This window comes from Actinia tenebrosa, unplaced genomic scaffold, assembly GCF_029948245.1.
Source record: "Actinia tenebrosa isolate PJP-AT-01 unplaced genomic scaffold, QUT_ActTen_1.0 PGA_scaffold1__47_contigs__length_23844297, whole genome shotgun sequence".
In the NCBI taxonomy this organism is placed as follows: domain Eukaryota; kingdom Metazoa; phylum Cnidaria; class Anthozoa; order Actiniaria; family Actiniidae; genus Actinia; species Actinia tenebrosa.
The window spans coordinates 635,528-658,103 of NW_028292578.1; the positions used below are offsets into that span (position 1 = coordinate 635,528).

A 22,576-nucleotide genomic window follows, 5' to 3' on the forward strand; every position below is an offset into this window, starting at 1 on the left:
AATATTGGAATTTTCAAACAATTTTGATGATTTTAGTCATTGAAGTAAAACTAAGTAATTGAATTTGTGTAAAAAATCTTTTTTTATTGATTATATTCCATATTTGAATTGAAGTCGTTATCGACTTTTTTATTATTTACTCAGGTGATTAAACAACGATTCATAAGTCTAGCAGGTTCTGTTAATTATGCTCGTACCCTGTTGGAAATGAAAAAAATTGAATTTAGAGGAAATGAGATGAGAGCGGAAGAAAACGGAAAACGTTGCCAAGAAGAGACGGCCGAAACACGTAAGTTTATTTTCGAAAACATCAAATTAGCATTCTTACTAGCTTCTTTGCTTCTTCTAAACTAAACGCTCTCCCCCCCCCCCCCCCCCCCCCTTTTTATTTTTCCTTCTTCTATTCTGTTTTCATTTTTCATTTTTATCAGTATCACGTGCACGTGAAACATTTTTCTCTATTTTCATTGCTTGGGCTTCCTGTGTCCCTGTTGTCAAGAGAGAACAAACAAAGATGGCGATGGATACGCGAATATGTTCAGGAACACGGGTAAATAGGCCGAAATATTCAAGTATTTAGCACTGCATTATGACTTAAACCAACAAACATCTTACCTATTATATCATTTTCATTGACAGTTGATATGTCTTAACCTGTGGATAGCCCTAGTGTTATTTTATTTCGTGTTTTATATGTTCGCCTCAATACTGGTTGGTGCCTTCAAGTAAGTTGTGACTTCGTTGATGTTTATATTTTTGCTCTCTTTTTTGCTTATTATTTTCGTTGTTTTATCATATGCTTCATAGATTTGCTTAAACCAAGCAATAATCCATTCATGAAGATAAAGGATAGCACAAATACCAGGAAAAGAAGCGCTATCTTGACTAGAAATCATGCTGATCGACATTCTTCTTTCAGTTCCGAAAAGAGTTTCCGTTAAATGCCATTTTTAATTAACTTTTTGATCTTTTTTGTTTTTCTTCTTTCTTTAGGATCCAAACATTTGATGGGAAAATTCCATTTGATTTCAAAAACTGTTGTATAGAAAATAACAAAAATATAGGTAAGATTTAAAGAGTTAATCTTATTAAGCTTACTTAATATTTTTTCCATCCTTCCTTTAATTAATAATGAAATAAAAATCGTGTTTTTTTGTTTTTGTTTTTAATAGCCCTGAGGGGCCCTGAGTTGAGTGTGAAACGTTAATTAAAGTGTCACTGCTTGACAACCACAGAACATTTGCAACAATCAATGTATCAAATATGACAGACCTTAAATAGACTTGGCCTATTTATCATAATGCAATTATTATTTTCTTTACCCTGGGTGGAGAAATATCCTGGATGGTTACTTTAAAGCTGTTGTTTTCTCTAAGCAATTTTTTTCGAAACCCTCTACCATTGTACAAGTGAATAAAGCCCAACCAAAAAAGGTTAAACATATAGCACCAGCCACCCCTACCCTTCCCCTTCAAAGAGAAGTTTACTGTGAATCCCTCAGCCCTTCAAAAGTGTACCTTCCTACCTCCCTAACTTACCTGTAATTAAGCACTGAAAATTTTTTAGAATTCCTACAGTAGTATAGGGAATGGGGGTTCCAGCGCAATCTCAACACGGGGTAAGACCCGCGTCAAAAATACACCTACGGACGACCCCCACTCCAAGTGTGGTTGAGGGCAACAGCGCACTTAAATATGTTAGTCTATATATGGAGTGCGAAGAATGTAAGAGAACTTTTAAGAAAGAAGCGGATTTGAAAAAGCATTTGAAAATGAAGACGAAGTGTATGAGCAGTTATGATTGTGGATGTGGTAAGAAGTTTGAGACTAAGGTTAAATTGTTTTGGCATTGTCAGGACTGTGAGTACGACTACGACGACCTAAAAAGTGCTTGGTATTAGGTATAAAATATTTCCTATTATATAGATGGAATCCCAAAGCAACTTCAGCACGGTGTCAATACCCGGTAACGGTGAGATTGACGTTAGACAGTTTTGGCGTCAGTCAGAAAGGAAGGTTAAAAGGACTCTCCGAAAAGGTATAGAAGAATTAGGAGCCCTGAAAGCGAGCATAATGGTAGAAGTAAGTTTGTCAAAAGACGAGGTAATGACGACAGCAATGTTGCGATCAAAGTCGTTAGTGATATTAGAATCCACGAATCTGGATAGGTCACTCAGTGAAGCCTTAGAAGCAATAATGGAGTCGCTGTCTAACTACACGAAAGAAGGATCGGGTTGGACAGTAGAGGAGGTTGAAGGAATAGAGATAAGTATGGCCAGGTACGTACCCATACGAGGGGGGAGTTACGTACCGCTACCAACGTGGGTAGAAAGGAAGAAGGCTATTGTAAACGTGAAGAATGAAGACAATCGATGCTTTATGTGGGCAATCAGGTCTGCACTGTATCCAGCAGAGAAGGATCCCTGTAGGACAAGTAAGTATCCCACAGACGATTTAGAGTGGGATGGTGTGGAATTTCCCATGCAGTTGATAGACATCCCCATATTTGAGGAAATAAACGATCTAGCAATTAACGTTTACGGAGTCAGAGAGCAGACGATAGTACCGTTAGTTCTGTCAAAAAGTAAAGGAGAGCGCGTACATTTATTCTACCACGGCGGACACTACTCATGGGTTAAACACATTAGCAGACTATTCTACAGACATACTAAGCACAAAGGCAAAAAGTACTTCTGCGACTGCTGCTTGCTGTCATTTACATCCTTGAATGCCCTAAAGAAACACGATGAGATCTGCCGCGGAGTCGAAGAAGTGGCGCAACGGATCCAGATGCCCACCAACAAAGAGCTTTCATACGCAAACCATCAAAAGCAGATGCAAGTGCCTTACGTGATATATGCAGACTTCGAAGCGTTGATAACTAAGGAAGAGCAGAAACGTGGTGCCACGAATAAGATAGGATTACACGAGATCTGCTCCTTTGGTTACATAGTAGTCAGATCAGACGGTAAAGCAAACCCTCCTGTGATTTACCGAGGTAAGAACGCAGCTAATGAGTTTCTAGAAGCATTGCGAGAAGAGGAGGGGGAGATAAGAGAACAATTAAGACGTCCAAAGAAGATGGAATTTACCAAAGAGAACCAGGAGGCTTTTAACAAGGCAAAAAAATGCCACATTTGCCAACATACGCTTCTTCAGTTTGGAAGACGAGCCAAGAAAGCGTGGGATGAAGATGGAAAGTATCTAGGAGAAGCTCATTTTAAATGCGGGAAGTATGCTAAGAAAGGTGAGAAGCCGGGAAAGCCCTCCACGCACTGCATTCACTGCCACAAAGCATTTGTTGAGGATTTCTATGTGGATAAGGTTAGGGATCACTGCCACATCACTGGTAAATACAGAGGAGCGGCTCATTGGAAATGCAATATAAACTTCAAAGTAAATCCAGATATGGAGATTCCGGTGTTCTTTCACAACCTCCGCGGGTACGACTCCCATTTGCTACTACAAGGAACAGACGGCTCCGACGTCAAATGCATACCCAACAACAAAGAGCGCTACATGTCCGTAACTGTGGGTAAGCTAAAGTTCTTAGATTCGCAGCAGTTTATGGCGGACTCCTTGGCAAACCTCGTAAAGTATAACACCAACTTTCCCATTTCCAGTCAATATGGTGCGGAAAGGAAAGGAGTCTACCCATACGAATACATGGATTCCTGGGATCGATTCAAAGAGTCCCTACCACCCAAAGATCGCTTCTACAGCACCCTAAACGAGTCCGGCATAAAGGATGAGGACTACCAGCATGCGTTAGACGTGTGGGAAAAGTACTCCTGTGAGAACATGGGGGACTACCACGACATCTACCTAAGGTCTGACGTAGTGCTGCTTGCAGACGTTTTCCAAAGCTTCAGAAAGATGGCTATAGAATATTACGGATTGGATCCCGCTAATTTCTACACGGCTCCTGGGCTCAGCTGGAGTGCTTTGTTAAAGAAGACAAATGCGCAGTTGGATCTCCTAACGGAGTACGACATGTACCGCTTTATGGAAGACGGTATTCGTGGCGGCGTATGCGGACCCAGCCGACGTTACGCCCGCGCAAACAACCCCTTAGTAGAGCACGACCCAGAGAAACCAACCACATACATTTACTACCTGGATGCGAATAACCTTTATGGTTGGGCAATGTCACAGTACCTACCTGTGAGAGACTTCGAATGGGATCCAGTGAAGCCGATAGACTTCTACATGCAGGTAGGAAAGGAGGAAGACAAGGGTTACGTTTTAGAAGTGGATCTGGAGTACCCAGAGCGCCTGCACGACGAACACAATGAGTTCCCCTTAGCACCAGAAGCGATAGAGATACCATTTAAGCAGCTAAGTCCGCTGCAAAAGCAAATGTGCCCTGGTTACAAACCGTACAGGAAACTAACTATGAACCTGATGGATAAGAAGAAGTATGTGGTACATTACCGCAACCTGCAGTTCTACGTGCGACACGGAATGCGCGTAGAGAAGATCCACAGAGTCCTAAAATTCACGCAGGAACCCTGGATGCGCCCCTACATTGACTTTAACACGCAAAAGCGTACCGCAGCGAAAAATGACTTCGAGAAAAACCTCTTCAAACTGATGAACAACAGCGTGTTCGGAAAGACAATGGAGAACATCCGCAAGCGCGTAAGCGTAAAAATAGTCAGCACCAAAGAGGAAGCAGAAGCATACGTGTCACAGCCAGGCTTCGTTAGATACGTAGAAATGCTGAACTTCTACGTGATTCACATGAAAAGGGCAAACCTCTTACTAAACAAGCCCGTTTACACAGGCTTTACGGTGCTGGATCTATCGAAGCTGCTTATGTACGAGTTCTACTACGATAAGCTTAAGCCAAAGTACGGAGACCGCTGTCGCCTCCTATACACAGACACCGACTCCCTAATTCTAGAAGTGCAAACGGAAGACGTTTACGAAGACTGCCTCCCCGACATAGACGAGTACGACACCAGCGGTTACCCGAAGAAGCACTTCCTTTACTCTGCGAAGAATAAGAAGGTAATTGGGAAGATGAAAGACGAAATGTTAGGAAAACCCATAGTAGAGTACGTGGGTTTGAAACCAAAGATGTACAGCGTGCTAAAGTTAGACGGCGTAGAAAAGAAAGCTAAAGGCGTAAAAAGTACGTGGTTAAGAAGGACATTACGCACGAGTCCTACCTCAACGTATTACGAACACGCAAGGAACAGCGGCATAAGATGAACAGCCTGCGCAGCTATGGTCATCAGATACATAACGTCACGCAGGAGAAGGTGTCACTGTCTGCATTTGACGGTAAGCGATGGATGTGTGATGACGGAGTGCATACGATAGCATTCGGACATCACACGATAAGCAGTTCTTCCATGACGAACCCACGTGTGGGGCCATCGTGAAGATAATACAAGATGGGCTGACCCTTCTTAGCTATTACGCTTCGGATCTGGTAAGTTTCCAAAGACCAATTAGGATCCGTAGCTCTTTTGGATCCTCCTTCTAATTCACCCGGTCCGTAGAGATATCGGACTGTGACATTACCTAATTTTTTTTCATGGGGGAAGACCGCCCTCGAACTTCTGACGTAGGACTTGTGTTCCACGTGTTTCTTTTTTATAGCATCCTTGGGTTTCATTCCCGTAGCCCTGGCCGCCTCGTTGTTCAAAGCCGCGACGACCTGGGGGAGCCTCTGAGTCCATTCCCTGTTGCGTTTGGAGGGATCTTCCAGCTCTTTCCAATACTGGTACCCAAAGAGGCGCTCGGCCAAGGTCTTGTTGAATCTTTCGACGATGCTCTGACCCCTGTGGTACTCAGCTTCGGCTCTCCTAATCTTAGTGTCATGGTCTTTCAAGGTTTTGGTAACCACGCCCATGAACTCCGTCCCCGCATCCACTTGCAGCAGCTTAGGCCATTTCAAGACGCGCTTATAAATCCTACCTAGGGCTTCTGCGACTTCCCCAGAATCCTTGCTGGTTATGGATTCGGCGTCCTTGTATCTGCTTGCGATATCAACTACGGTCAAAGCGTACCTATAGGTCTTTCTTCTCACCTTGTCGTGCGGTAAGAAAAGCAAATCCGCCTGATGAACTTCATTAGGGGCATTTACGGTAAAGCTGGGCCTGGGAATGTACTTCGGCACGGGAAGATAAACCTGCCAGAGGGTTTGTTTTCTTAGCCAGTTCTTAGCCGTTTCTTCTGATACCCTGGCCGCGGTCGCGAGTTTCTTGATGGCCGACGCTCCTTTCCAATAACCTTCAGGTCCATAGTAAATCCTCTTGAGTTTGTCCTCTACGCGGCCCATTATATGAATAGAATCGCGCTTCGCTTGATTCAAGCGAAGGATAGGACGAGATTGATATTGCGTCCATTGAAATCCACCGTCTTTCCGTCCACTTTGATGGTGATGTTTATGCTTTCTACCAAATTGGACAAGTCATAGCTCAAAGAAATGGGAGTGTATTCTACTGGGTCAAATGGATTACCTTTGGGCAGAAACTTGGACATAAGAGAAGACTTTTCTCCATTGTTGTAACTATGAACCAAGTCGCAATAGACTTCGTAAGAGGATGCGACTTTCCATTTCACAGGTATGGCTGTGTTGGTAATCGTCTTGCCTGAGGCACATAATAAAGATCCCAATGGGTCAGACTTTCCAAAAGTCATTGAATAATTTGGCATATTATGTTTGAGGGTCATTTCGTGCGGCAATCCTGTGGTGAGAGTATAACCGTGTTTTGCTAATTCCTTGGCCAGTGTGATTGGTGTATAATGTCCATCGGGCAGCAATACGCCTTGATAATTGCCGCCGCCTTTATGCTCAGTGATCAAGGCATTGACTAAATTATACCAAGAATTGTACAAAGAGCAACTAACCAGCCTAACCTTATGGGCTTTAATGGGGGGATTCAAATAAGTGGTAAAGTTATTTTTATCGCTTTCCAAAAAGACGATCATATATTTCAGGAAACACAGTTTCCTTCGTTAGAGCAGATACGCCAAAGCTACGCCTCCGGCCAGCCCTGCGACTCCTACGAAGACCAACTCATTGTCTTTTTGTTTCTTAGAAGGCTGATAGTAATTCTTAAACTGAGGCTTTCTTAACCCCGTTAATGCCGCGGGGTGTGCCTGTGCATAAAGTTTAAAGGCGTAGTCGGTGTTTTCGAAGTTCTTATCCGCCTGCATTTTGTCTTGGTAGTTCTTATCCAACCAATCCCTGTAAGCTTGTCTTTTTTCATTCCAAGCCGCCACGTCTCGCTGATATTTCTCCAGCGCTAAATCATGCCTTTTCCTTTCGGCGGCCAAATCTCCGCTGCGATCACCTCTAACTAATCTATCTAAATACTGACCACCATAATTAGCTCCAGTGAATGCTAAGGCTGCAATAACTCCACCTGCGACCACGCTAGCCATTATATATTAGAAAATCACAGGGATTTTCACGAGTTATGTCGTTGGCAGGTACTTTTCCTTCCGTAGGTAATCCTTTAGCATGATAGCCCCGCCAACGGCAGCGGTCATCTTAGCGAAATTAGCGAAGCTCTTGCTTGGGTCTTCAGTAAAGTCTTCTTTGAGCACTTTCTTACCTACCCAACCAATACCCGCAACGATGGAAGTAATAATAGCTGCTTCTTCAACAGTTTTCAACAACGCGGTCGACATTATATTACAAAGCGAGAAGGAAAATCTAGGTCGCCACGGGTGATAAATCTACTCCATTTCAGGGATCTTACTTTTTCTAACAGCCGGTTCCACAGGTGCGTGATATGTTGGCGGCACATGCACGGCCTCCCACTTTACTTTTGGCTTCGTAGCCCGCCATTGTAAGTAGAGGCTGCCTGCTGCTATAGCGACTCCTAACGCGCCAATGACGTATCCCGGATTAATAAAGGATTCCTCTTCTTTTTCCTCCACCTTTTCTTCTTTTTTGGCTTTGTTCTTTTTATTCATCTCCGCGAGCTTCTTTCCGGCAGCGACTCTGCCTGGAGATTTAGCCTTGGTAATCTTGGTATCTTCTACGGGTGGTTGTTCTTCGGTGCCACTCATCTTATATTAAGGGACTTGAAGGACTTGACAAGTAACTTGATGACGACTTGACAATGACTTGGCAATGACTTGACAACGACTTGACTAAGTACTTGAGGTGACTTGACAACGACTTGACTAAGTACTTGAGGCGACTTGATCAGGTACCTCAGCAAGTGCTGCCTGGAAGACCTTTTCGACTTCTCTGTCCTTCTTGAAGTCCTTCCAAGAGGCCGTAAGTTCCTTCAAGTCAACGTGCTGAGCTACGTGAAGTGCCGCAGAGGCGACTGCCATTAACTTACCGCACTTCAAAGACAACCACCCGCAGGTTATCTTAAGTTCTTGGGCGATGACATAGTCCTCGCTTATGTCCTTCCGCAGTTGCTCCACGTCGTCTATGGGCAGTGCAAGTCCGAGGAGCTTGGTGGCCAGCTTAATGGCTGAGTCTGCTACGGCGTCCGTGGTCTTACTTGCAAGGGCAGCCTCATACCTCTTATGGAACTTCTTAACCTCCTCTTCTGACAACTTATTAACCTGCTCATGGGTAAGTTCCTTGCCTATCATTTCTTTGCACTTCCCAGATGACACAAGGATGTTAAGTTGTTCCTTGAGGTTACTTTCATCTAACTGTGTGGGGACTTCATCTAAGAGCTGCTCAATGTCCATATATGTTAATGGAATACGGAAACCTCAAAGAGAAGATCATTTTGGAATGTTGGTGCGTTTTTAGGTGCCGCATGTATTCGTGTAACTGTTCCTTGGATATCTCACCGCCGTAGTCGCTTAAGATGGTTTCCAGGTCAGACTTGCTCGGAGTATAAAATACGACAAGTGAACCTATGTTTTCCCTGAAGGGCTTAGAGACGCTGGTAAGCTGCTGCGAGAGCAACCAAACGCTGATATTGTCGTGTCTACCGCTGAAGGCGAGTTTAACGAGCTCGGAAGTGCGTCTTTTTACGTCGTCCCCACAGGCAATGTCATCCAGTATAAGGAGGGTTTGCGTATTCTTGGGGAATTGTTTGTGCCAAAACTTAAGATGGCCGGATAACTCGTTAGGATCTAAGATATCTACAAAGAAGTCGTCATCTTTCACTCCTATGCCCGTCCAGGTGCGGTTATTCACGTAGGTGGGGCATAATAGCACGACGTAGTCGAAACGGTATCTAAAGGGTCCTAATAGCTGCTCCACTACGAATTGGGTCTTTCCGCAGCCGGTGGGTCCTACTATCAGGGCATTGCAGGGAATATGGTTCGGATCCATTATATATACGATGGACCCAGTGGACGCAGTAAGAAGGATTGCCGGCGACGCAAAGGATAAAAGAGACACCATAGAAATGCAAAGGGAGGAGATCGATCGGTTAAAAGAGCGCGTGCAGGAATTGTACGATGAAATGTGCGGCCTGAAGCGCGCGGAAAGGTTTGGTGCGCTTTTGACGATGGCCGGTTGGGCGAAAGAAAGCGTTAAGGACTTTATGCGATATCCCCTGTAGAGCTGTTTAAAAGACACTTCATAATGTTGAGTATAAGGTTGTTAAATTGTTAAGGATGTGTGCGTATGCTGTTTAAAAGACACTTCATAATGTTGAGTATAAGGTTGTTAAATTGTTAAGGATGTGTGCGTATGCTGTTTAAAAGACACTTCATAATGTTGAGTATAAGGTTGTTAAATTGTTAAGGATGTGTGCGTATGCTGTTTAAAAGACACTTCATAATGTTGAGTATAAGGTTGTTAAATTGTTAAGGATGTGCTGTTTTCATTAAGAATGGGATTTACGCAAACCTCATTCTGAGACATCTCTTAAAATAGTAGTCTTAACAATATAACAACCTTATACTTAACATTCTAAGGTATCTTTTAAACAGCATCCTTAACAATATAACAACCTTATACTTAACATTCTAAGGTATCTTTTAAACAGCATCCTTAACAATATAACAACCTTATCTTTAACATTCTAAGGTATCTTTTAAACAGCATCCTTAACAATATAACAACCTTATCTTTAACATTCTAAGGTATCTTTTAAACAGCATCCTTAACAATATAACAACCTTATCTTTAACATTCTAAGGTATCTTTTAAACGCAGCTGTATGCTCCTGCGGACCTATTTTAAAAGACACTTCATAATGTTAACAATAAAGTTGTTATATTGTGGTTAAGGTACACTTAAGTATAAATGAACTGTTCGATGTGTAAAAAGGTGTTCAGCACCAAGCAAAGACTACAATACCACGTTCGTCGTGGCGTTTGCACAAAGAAACCAATTAGTAAAGTTTGTAAGGATTGTGGTAAAGAATTCAGTACCGTTCAAAAGATGCGACAACATCAAGACAAACGCATTTGTGGGCTTTGCAAGGGCTGTAATAAGGAATTTCCTAACACCTCCGAGCACCTGAAAAGGGGCGTCTGTGAACAAAGCAGACAGTGTAGTTTCTGTAATAAGATACTAAGCAGTCGTCAACGTTTACAAACGCATCGGAAAACACATGAAGTCAACTATCGGTTTCTCTTTGGGAGCTACGACTTGGAAGGCGTGGATTGCTACCAATGTGCGGATATGATGAGTCGCTGCCCGCATAAAGAGGATTACTTAAGGAATCGCATAGATTACCATAAGAAGATAGTCCGTACTTTCCCCTCTTTTGAACGCGCCGAAGGCGTTCCGTGGACTAAAAGGGAGTATTGGAGGCAGGAGTGCGATCGTTGTGGTTGTGTTAGAGAAGAGGAACATATCTTCAACTGCCTCGACAAATAAGCGTCCTTAACAATATAACAACCTTATACTCAACATTCTGAGACCCTTTTAGAATGGGGTTTGCGCAAAGAGTCTCAAATCCCATCCTTATTTTTATTTATTATTATTAAGGATAATGAATAATAATAAATAAAAATAAAGACCCCTTTAAAGGGGTCTTGCAGAGTCCCCTAAGTATATGGTAGCCTACGCAGCCGCCTTCTTAGGAGGCATTCTAATTACCCTTTCAATATATGGACTGTATTACTTGCGAACTACCTGCCGACTGCATTACCCCTCGTAAGCCGCGTAAAAAATACACCTGCCTTCATTGCGACAGGGTATTCTCCGAAGGATCCTTTGTGGGGCATTGGTGCTCCGCGGATCCTAAAGCGCAGCGGACTTTAGCAGACGCGCTTAACTACAAAGAGGAGATGGAGTGACTCTTCTTTCAATGTCAAACTTCCATCGGCCATTTACCTTACCATAGCTGCGTAAGTGGGTGAATTCCTCGCCCTGAATTACGTACCGCACGCAATCCGGCGCCCAAAGGGAATATTCCTTGCCTTCTAAGTCTTTGAGGACTAACCGTAAACGGTCGATGTCTTCGAAGACGACGTAATTTTTTATTTCGTATGCTTTACCGTGGACAAGATCACGCCAGTGAGTCAAGCTGAGCTTCATTATACCTATGGAATATCTTTAGGTGCGTTTTCAAAGTGGCGTAGGACTTAAACCGCTTTACACAGCCCTTACAGGGAATACGAATGCCATCCGCGTAATCCATCAGGGCACGGCAGATAATGTCGTAATCGTTGCTAACCATCGTTAGGTAACCATTTACGTCAAGCTGTGAGATTTTCTTAGATTGCTTCGCGGATAAGACGCCGTTTCCTTTTGGGGTTTTCAACTCAATACACAACCCGCGGTATTTCTTATGCGCATTTAGGATCAAAAGGTCGGGTTGACCGGCTTGGTAGCCTTTTCGCCAGCAGGTTATTCGCTTGCTGTCTGAATCTTGAAGCTCGCCAAGACCCGGCGCTATGATGAAATCGGGGTAAAACCTACGTATGTAGTCGACGACCTTCGCGTGTAGGTCGGCTTCATTTTCGATCTTAAATACTAACTTGTTTGGGCCGCCAAACCGCCTTTCTATTGCATATTTACCCGTTTTCCTTAGCGCGGGTAGGACTTCCTCAAAGACCCAATCACGAAACTCCACAGCTTTGGGTAGTTTGGAGCTAAATATCAGTTCGTACAAACCAGGTTCGGATATAAACACGGCATTTGGTTGCGTAGTAAAGGAGCGGTGATTCGCAGCCCCTTGTAGATCAACCCATTTTTTCTGGTATTTCTCAGATACGTGTGCTCTAATTGCATCTCTAGGGCGCTCATAACCCAACGCCAAGGCCACCTCCTTTGCTTTGAAGTACAAAGTTTCGCCTTGCATTATGCATTGCAGTTTGGTGTCGTTGTTTTGGAATACGCGGAGCATTGTATATCTAAGAAATATTTTAATATGCAACGCTCTTTAGCTGATTCATTTCTACGCTCAGTTGCGCGTCTGAGACGACGAAGACGTAGCAGTTTATCTTATCGCCGTCGCCCGCACTGGCGTTTTTGGTGCGTTTGATCTCCAATGTTATGCCGTCCTGCGTATTTACTAGACGTAAACCCTGACCATGTAGGTCTTCGTCGTTAATGGTGCGCATGTCAATCCATAACGCATATTTGTCCTTAAAGAATTCCTCAGGGCTAATTTGGTCGCCAAACTTGCGCATTGCCTCCCTGTACACGTCTGCGGGCTTTATCCCCTGGGAGTAGACCTTGTTTGGGACTCCGTTGATATTCACGCCGACGTTAGTAATGTTGGGGTTGTGAAAGGCTTCGGAGTCGCGCTTACCGGCTTCGTAGGGTTTGGCAAACACCAACATTAACCCCGTGAGACTTCTTCGGGGGAGGTTAATGCTTTGGTTGATAACCTCATCCGTCTTATCCAGGAAGCTGAACGTCTTATACATCACTACGTGGTCGTATAAGAATGCCTTTCCGGAGCTGTATTCCATGCCAGCGCTACGGGCCAGCTCTTCGCTGTACACCGTTTCGTACTGTAGCTCTAAGTTGGTAATAGAGTATGGGGTTGTTGTGGTAAGTGCAGTGCTTAGCCCACCAATGATGTTATTAGCATCTGCTAAAGTTACTTCAAACTGTAACTCGGATAACTGTCTTGGGTAATACACGCCGTGATTCGTGATTACTTCAAAGTCCAGTGGTATGACATACTTACTACCATAGGCGGTCTTTATTCGCTTTGCGTCTGCCACTGCGGTTTCTCCGCTGCCGTCAGTAGGTTGCGTTTTCGTAGGTGTGCGGACCTTACGTAGAATGACACTACCAATTCCCTGCTCTATCCTTTGCGCGCGGTCAAATGCTGTTAACCATAAGTCTTTGTACGTGGTATACAGATCGTACCTATTTAAGTCCAGCAAGGATTCCCCAGCAAACTTGATTCTCATCTTAGAAACGATGTTGCGACCCACGTTGTTAACGATAATCCTTTCATCTGTGGGGCTTGACTGCACCGCTAGGTCGAACCTTAACGCCAAGGTGCCAGGAACTAAGACTAGGTTATCCGTTAGGCGGGGCACGCCTACGTACAGGGTTTCCCCTGGCTTTGCGCTGCTGGGGGTGAATGTGACCCGGTGAAAGGTGCGTTCTGCTTTCAGCCCGCCAACCTGCTTAGGTAATACGTTGGGATTTAACTTTGAGCTTATCATATATAATGGAAGTAGAAGGAACAGACCCCGACTTCGATCCCACCACTGAGGAAGGTCAGGCTGACATTAACGACGGTGATGAAGAACCGCTGCTTCCCACCCAACAAGTCGACGATTCCCTAAGGGATAGGATTGCAAAGGCCCTAAGACATCCCAAAGCACGCGAGTACACGTTTCCGCGTGAGCACATAGAGCTTCAAAACATGGGCGAGCCGGAAGCAGCCGCACGGGAAACCATAGAGTGGGCAATGCAGGAGCTAACACAGCGTTATTCCCGCTTCGACGTTGACGACGTAAGGCTCACAGAACGCGAAAACAAAGTCCTCATAAGCGTCCAAGACCTGAGGTTTCCTGACAAAGACCGCTGGACGAAACCGCAACCCCTCTTTGATGAGAATGGTGACGTTAGGGGTGACGTCTCAAGATTAAAGGGCTTTCAGCGTGCCACCAGAAGCATGTTAGAGCGGCTGGAGACCTTAAATGAAAGGGTCGCGCTAGAAAAACGCGCTATCGAACTGCAAAAAACGTTAAAAGAAAGGGAGGAAGAATACGCAAAGCAAACTCAGCTAATTGTCGATGCTGAAAAAAAGTTCGGTAACGAAAGAATGATGGAAATGAGAAACCAGTTGGATAAAGCCCTGCGCGAAAGAGATAAAGCGCAAAGGGACCTGGAGGAGGCCAAAAGCTCAGGCGCCTCAACGGAAGCGCTGCGGGAAACGTTGGAAGAAAGGGAGGAGGAATACATGAAGCAAAACCAACGACTCGCCGACGCACATAGAAGGGAGGTCGAATTCAAAGACCAAGAAATAAGCGAGCTGGTAGACCAAAGAACCCAAATTCGACGCGAAAGAAATCAAACTCAAAGGGCTCTTAACCTCGCCCTGCAGGAGTTGGATCTAATTAAAGACGATACCGATAACCTACAAACCACCATAGCCGGCTCTTTAGTGGAACGGCGACGGTTAATGGCTGAAATCAATACTAAGGAGGAGCAAATCCGGCAAAGAGATCAGGCTATTGAAGACCTGGAGGGGCAAATAGAGCGGCAGCAAGAAGTAATCGATGACCAGGCGCGCCCCGAAGAAGAAAGGGAGGCAGCCCAAAGGGAAGTAGAGGCCCTTCAGGAAAGGGCTGCGGAATTACAGGCACAAAAGGAAAACTTGGAAAAAGCGCTGGGGCTTACCACCAAGGAAAAAATAAAAAGAGCTCTGGTGAAGTATGGCGTTCCACTGGCATTTGCGGTCGCTATTAGTACCGTAGTAGGAGTTATCCTTAGCACGCTTAAGGCTACAGGCGCGGGCGTAAAGAAATTAGGCAATGGACTAACGGACTTGGGAAAAAAGATGGCAGCCGGTCTTCCTGGGCTGCTGGGTTCGGTCGTTTCCTTGGCACTTAGGGCCGGCGGCGAACTGTTGAAGTTCGTGGGGAATAACATTTGGATCTTGGTCGTCGCTATCGGCGTGGTCCTTTTGAAGAAGATGCGGGGTTGATCTTATCCTTGTGTATTACTGGCGGCTTATAATCGTCGTCGGGCGCCCGAGGCATCCTCGACTGGGGATAAGTAAAGATAGTATTCGCGCCGCCCTGATAATGCGGAACTAGCGGCAGCACGCTCATGGTGCTAATGGGCTTATGATTCCAAGTAGCATCCGTTGGAGGATTTTTTGCCGGGGCGGCATTTATCCGAAGGTAGGCAACGTCGTTGGGAAGAACCTGAAGCTTCGCATATTGACAATTGGCTATCATGTGAAAAGTTACCGGCGTTAAGTCTTCTACAGTCGGCGGTGGGGGTTCCGACGAGAAATGAGCTGGGTTCCTGTCGTTATCTTTTTTTCTGTAGGGTAGTAATGGATGGTTATTCTCATCAACGATCCTAAACCCGACATTACACGAATACCCCGTCGAAATGCTAATGGTACACATGATCAATCCCAGGCCCCCAACCTTCACCCACAACCCGGTGTCATGCCAATGCTGTTCTAAGTAGTCCTTCTCCTCCAAAAAATGTAGAAACCAATCTTCCTTCGCGTGTGGGTTCATATATTACAGGGAATAAATTCCCTTCTAGAGACTAAGCACCGTAAGAGTGCTAATGGTCTTGTGATTATAAACCGTATCTCTCTGATTTTCTATGCTATTTATGCAAACGCTCCCGGTGTCATCTACGCGCATTTGCAGCTTTACCTTCCCATGGCAATCGGCGACCATGTGGAAAGTCCAAACCGATAGATTTTCGGCGCTGCCGGGGTTGGGCTCTACGGAGAAATGCGCAGGCTCCCTGTTGTTCGTCTTCGCGCGCATAGGCTGCAGTATGCCATTCTCATCCAGGAACCTAAAGCCGACGTTGGCGTGACTACTCGTGCCAATGCAAATACTACAAAGGATTAACTTCTTTCCCGAGTAGTTCAAGTCCACGGACATGCCCGTGACATCAACCCAAGCTGCTTGGTTGTATTTTTTCTCGCCTTTGTAAGTCGTATAAACGCAATCTACTCCAGCTACGTAGGGGTTGTTCATCGCCATATATAATAGCTCAGACCAATGCTTGCGACTGTTAAGCCGACCTTTAGTAAGTTATGGTCATATTCCTCAGGTATCGCAGGCAGGGCCTTCTTTGATGGTTTCTTAACTACGGGTAGCTTCGTTTCATGCGACTTTTTTGACTTCTCCACGAAATGGGGGATGTTCCTAAGAGTGTCAGAGTTCACGTCGTTCACCCCAAACTTCATATCCTTAGTAGCTCGTTGAAGTTTGTTGTTGTATCCTACTACAGAACCAGTATTTATAGATAAATTACTAGGCATTAACCAACAACCCGGGGCTACTGCATAGTCCAACCTCGCCTTAGAATTTTGTATAGCTAGTTGGTAACGCTGTACGCCCTTGCTAATGTCGCCCTCCAAGATCGAACTTTCGAATAAGATCAAGGCTTCGGCTCGCGTCTCTTCTGCGGCGCCCGTATTTCCCACTATACTTGATCGGGTATTTACCTGAGCTCCAAGGATAGAATACACGTAAGCTTCTATGCTGCGGTTCAAACGGGCAAGGCCGGCTCTAGTTAGTCCTTTACCTTCTGGGTGTATGAAATTAAGATATTGCTTCGTTTGCTCGTCGTTGGTAATTTTGATAATCAGTGGATTGGCCCCTGCATACTTACCACCCTCGTCTTTGAACAGAGGTCCGTCTCTGACTTCCTTAGTGGTCTTGGCATTTGGTTCAAAGAAGGTGCTACTGTCGTGAGTTTCCTTATGATACCCGGTGTTCCATCGCAACTGCAGCGAATGAACTTCCCTGTTGCTTAGCTCGTGCCCACCAATCCCCCAATAAGCCCAAATGTGCCCCAAACCATTGTTAGCACCGGTAGTGCATCGGAAATCCTTCCCTACAACACCGAACTCCTTACAAAGTCGGTCGTAAGCAGGAACGTTGTATTTATTATCTCTTGGATAAAACGTGGCATCTCCCGGTAATGCAGTAACGCCCATCTCATGCAGTATTCTTCGGACGGTAAAGTGGAAGTGAAACATAAATATCGAATTCTTCATCAAGTTTGCACTTACACCGCAGCCGCTAGTGGCACACCAAACCGCAAAGTTTAGTTGCTGCGGCCAATAACGCATGTTAGGACCACTTAACCATTCATGAGATTCCTTAGCGGTGGTATGATTAATGGGAACGTTTTTGAAGATATCTCGCACCTTTAACGAAAAGGAATGGTTGTTAGAGATCCGCATGTTCAACGTTAGGTCCAAGCTTGGATGTTCATTAAATGAAACCGCGGGTATCGGATAAGTACCGGTACCAAGCAATAATTCCTTTGACCAACCTTGCACGGGTTTAGGCTTAGGATGCTTCAGCTGAGAGTCTATCTGATCGACCAGCGTAGGTTTCAAATCCTCATTGCTGTACATCCTAGAGCCGTTATAGTAAATCCCATCGGGTCTCCTTTCGAACTTACTAGGGTCTGCATGCGGAAACATCTTCCTGAAGGCCCTCCAGTTCCAGTAATCCCGGTTGTCGTGATGTGGCTGCTCCTCAATATCATTCCCAAAAGCGTCGTACATTAGTATATATAATGGATGTTATACCATCAGCACCTAAGTTGTACCCAGATGTTCCCTATACTACACCTAACGAACTAAACGGTGAAAACTTTAGGCTCAACAAAGCAAATTTAATTCTGGCTTACTTGGAAGGGCAGGCAAAACACTACGAAAAAGTCCGAAAAAAGTACGTCAGAGCCCGGAGTACGCTACATAAGATTTCGATAACTTTGGGGTCTATATCTGTTGTGTTAACGGGCTCCGGCGTTGCTACTTCGCTTACTGGGCCGGGAATAATCGTTGGAGTTCCTTTGGCCGGCGTTGGGGCAGCCTGTGGTATTATCTCGGCTGTTGCTACGGGTATTATGAAAAAGCTATCCACGAAAATATCCAAGCATGACACGACAATAGCTCTGTCTAGGGCTAAAGTAAATACTATTACCGACCTTGTCTCAAAGGCTTTGCGTGACAGAAAGATAGACGACGTAGAATTCTCGCTTATTCTGACCGAAGAAGACAAATACGAGAAACTAAAGTCGGACATAAGGAACAAAAAAACAGTCGTAAAAGATCTTTCCGAGGAATCTCGCAAAAAGATCTACCAGGAGGCAAAAGAAGAGCTTCAAAGAAAGCTTGCTCAGTAAACATCTGCTTTGAAAAAAGCAAAACAGGATTCTATTTACATATTGAACGCCGGCTGTCTGGTTCATATGCAAATTAGTTTCACAAAATATTACACAGCCTGCATCGTTTTCACAAAATATTACACAAATGTGAAAAAACTTGTGTAAAATCATCTTCTCGGAATCCATTCTAACAGCGGGTGACTGGGGTCTATTTTATAAAATATTTCGTAAATTACGTCAGGATAATAAGGAATATCCTTATTCAGCCGACAAAACATCCACTCGGCTTTTGTCATATCAGAAACCTCAGGAATAGACTTACCGGTAATTTCAGACAAAAGATAGGGAATAGCTTTGTAATATTTCCCTAGCTTTAATTTTTTCAACGTTTTCCGTAGACTTTGTGGGGTTGGCTCTTCTAAATGGTCTATGATTTTCTTCTTTACTTCGTTGTCTAAATATATCGGATGTAAACCTTGGATATGACTCATCCAGTCCCTGAAGTATTTTATTCTCTTATATGGCGTTTTCTTACGACCTCCATTGGCGTAATACTGCTCTCTGGTAGCATTTGGTACGGCATTACGAATATTCTTACCACACTCGTAACACTGTGCTGACGTGTCGTCTTCTATTTGCATTTTCTTACCACAACACCAGAAACCCTTGGGCTTAGGTATGTTAACTTTGGATCTTAGGCAAATTATACAGAAGTCATTGGTGAACTTTTTACATTCATGCATCGTATATATATCGTACATTTTTATAAACACTTATCTTTGATTCCCAACACAGCAGCAGTAAGGACTTATCGCGCGGCTTATTCCCGCTGCCGGCGCCTTCCTTAAACCGCCTGTAAAACCCGTAAATCTTTGACATTGACCGCGAGTCCCCCTTACTGCTGCTCCTACAATCGATGTTTGTTAAAGAGAGTTTTATTTTTTTAGGTTTTATTTTTTTAAGGTCTACAAAATGTTACAAAATGCTAACATTAATTTTTTCTCCTTTTTGCAGTCAATCTTCTAGCACTGGTATTAACATACATGACATGTACTGGGATATTTCTAATATTCATACGGCAGAGGATATGGGATTATGCCATTACTATATCCCTTATACATGTTGGTATCACTTGTGCAGGTACAAATATACAATGCGTAGTTCCAGAAATTATCTGTGCTCCCCCACCCCTGGAAATCCAATTTTCTTCCATACAAGCTCTGTAATTTTGTCCTTGCTCTGACAACCCCTACCCCTCAGAAATTCCAAATTCAGAATTCCTCTGTAGGAGGAGGGGGGGGGGGGGGGGGAGGGAGGGATAATTTCTTGAACTACACCATAGGCAATATGCATCAGAGTTCACAGAGCACTCTGGGAAACTGTGTACTGTACTTGAATATTCATGTAAGAGTAGGGGATTGTTATCCGGTTCAACAGCCTATCCCAATCTGGAGGCATTCTACTAATCTACTAATTATTTACTTATTAAGCTGCTAATAGTGCCTTAATATACAGCCGACTAGTCAAAAAACAGTAAAGCGCATTGCGATATAATAGAAATGCACTATTTAGACCCCTTGTTGAAGGGGAATTGTTATGGGGGCAAAACATTTTTTCTTGTATGCAAAAAAGATTCATTGTTTTGTCCCCCAGAACAAATCCTGTTGGGACTCAGTGCAAGTCTATAAGAGGGTTACCTTACAGTATCTTCGTGTTTCTTGGTTGTTATAACATAGCCACGATATAATGCGCGCTCTGATTGGTTAATTAGCATGCGTCCAAAAACCCATGGTGCACGTCGCTGACATCAATGAGTAGCGCACGCTATGTAATGCAAATTTTGTTAGAAAAAACATTTGAATATTTCTCGATAAACTAAGAATTTTTACACTTTTGCTATGTTATAAAAGCATTGGTACTTGGTTAGCGTGCATCCATCAAGTTTTGGGTGCATGCGGGAGGTTGCTTAAGCACTCGAGACCAAGTACCAATCCTAAATTATCATGATTGTTATAAATGTTGAAAGTATGTTATAATTTTGACTCACAGTGATGCAAGATTTCCCCCTCAATTGGCATTGGTGGCTTGCATTTGGTAAGTTGGATTATTTCATATGCATTTCAAATGCATTTATCTCAATTCTATCCGTCTAAATCTACTAATGGTCTATCATAAATTATGCATTCTGATTGGCTGACTTACGTATACTAGTTGTCTATCTAAATTCTTTTAATACTTCGTGGCAAATTAAATTATGAAAGGATGTGGACATTTGAAGAAAGGAATGCAGACTTAAAAGTTAATTTTTGTGGGTGGGGTCGACATCTTAAGCCATGACCATGACCATCTGATATGACGACCCAGTTTGGTGACATCTGTACTATCATGTTAAAGCTTTCTAGCTTTTGCTCACATGGTACATAATTAAAGGATATCATGTGACAAATTTTAATAGCTGTTGACCTGAGACAAAAACGATTGGATGCCGCAGTCTACTGATTTCCATAGCACGACATGGGTGTTGTGTCATAAACTAGGTAGACACCATATTCATCACACTGTTTCATGAAATCTTTGGGACCATTATCCCTCCTATGGTATAATAATGTAGCTAATGAATGGTCATTACATCTTTTCTGTCATTCACAGGCCTGTCTTTATTACTGATGATTATATTGGGTCAAGTAGCTCTGACTTGGTGCTGTAAAGAAAAACCAGTGACAGAGAGAGTGATGTCAAGAAGCAACCTGGTTGCATAGAAATATTTCACTAATTATTTTCTACTGTTATTCTGACTTGAATCACATGGACAGGTAGATCCTGCCCAGGTCAGTTACTTTAAATGAAAAGAAGGAGTATTCAAATATAAAGGCATTCATTTGACAATATTTTACCTGAAAATAGTAATAAGATAGTGGATCTCTGACTGACTCAGATATCTTCCATGTCCAAAATGTAATATAAGATTTTTTAAACAAATTTCGACTGTTATTTAAATTGTTTAACATGAACATACTGTCACCTTTAGGATAATGTGTAAAAAATCTTGTTGGCACTAATTACCACTGTAAGTACAACAGTAGCGCATCTGAACGGGGTTGAATTAAAAGCATGTGAAGGCATCTTTGGCCGCTGCTATACAGTCCATGTATGATTCTGTCCATGTAATGTAAGCTTATCAGATAACCCCTTAGTTTACATGATTTGTTCTATGGAATAAGGATTGCTTAACACTTGGTTTGCTTACTGGCATATTCTTTCAAGTACATAAATTATGGATGTTCCCTAGTTACTTTCTACTCAACATAAACCCCTTACAACAACAACAACAACAATTTTATTGTGCTCCTGAAGTGACGTTACAATTATATGTGGTATTTAATAGAATGTTATTTTGCAGTTGATGAGAGCACAGACATTTAGAAATAGCTTAAGCTAGTTGAGCTAAATGTCTGGGCATGTCCTCGCATATGAATCAAAGCAGCTCAATTTGGAGGACAAAATGAAATAATTTCAATCTCAAGAGGAATGGAAACCTATTGTTGTCCTCAATATTGAGCTGCATTTTAATGTGCTGCAAAGGGTCTATTTCCATAATCCATCAATCCCTGCTTTTCTTGAGTGACCACCAAATAAATCATGGTTAGTTTTTCCAATGGAATATATTAGAAATTCCAACAAACATACTCAAATTCAGGTCTAATTAGTTATCAATTGTTTTCTTAAATTACTTTTAGAATGCCTTTATTTTTGTCTGTTCCATGCTGTATATAAAAATGCATTTTTGCTTGTCCGACATAGCAATATTACAGTAACTAAGGATATAGAATAATGAATTCAGGAATATATTAGCTGTACAGTCCATCGCATTTTGGTCTACACTCTTACATGCCTTATGAGTGTGCTTTAAATATTAATAGTAACCTTCGAAAAGTTGGTAGATTTCTAGATTTTATTTCCACTCTTTTCATTTTGCTATTACACAGAAAATTACCACTCTAGATATTAATTTATTGTAGAGATATTTTGAATAAAGAATATCAATAATGGAAAATTATATAACTTTTAGTCAAGCAAATGATTGCTTTTTCTTTTATTTATTATAACAGTTCTCCAATTAAGTCAATATGATCACAATATTAGAAAACATTAAGATATCTACAGGCTAGATCAAAATCATTATTTGTAAACAAGTCTATGAAGTAGGTAAGCAATAAAAAGGCATTGCAAGTGAAATCAAGTGAAGTAGTTTTTAACTAAATACGCGAAGCGTAGAAGCGAGTTATTATCAATTTTCGTATGAAATCAAATACTACTATCAACTACGTGTTTTTAAAAAATATTTAATAATGTATCCATTTACATGTCATGCTGATGT

General features: G+C 43.0%; 1 protein-coding gene across 1 annotated transcript; it reads left to right on the top strand.

Moving 5' to 3' along the window:
- The first annotated feature begins 135 nt into the window (after positions 1-135).
- Positions 136-22,434, top strand: LOC116303883 (putative transmembrane protein 244). Its single transcript, XM_031713492.2, has 7 exons — positions 136-289; positions 432-550; positions 640-725; positions 994-1,064; positions 19,213-19,338; positions 20,248-20,292; positions 20,848-22,434. Exons 1-7 carry the CDS (start codon positions 208-210, stop codon positions 20,955-20,957), a joined length of 639 nt encoding a protein of 212 aa, XP_031569352.2. The 5' UTR covers positions 136-207; the 3' UTR covers positions 20,958-22,434.
- Positions 22,435-22,576: the final 142 nt, after the last annotated feature.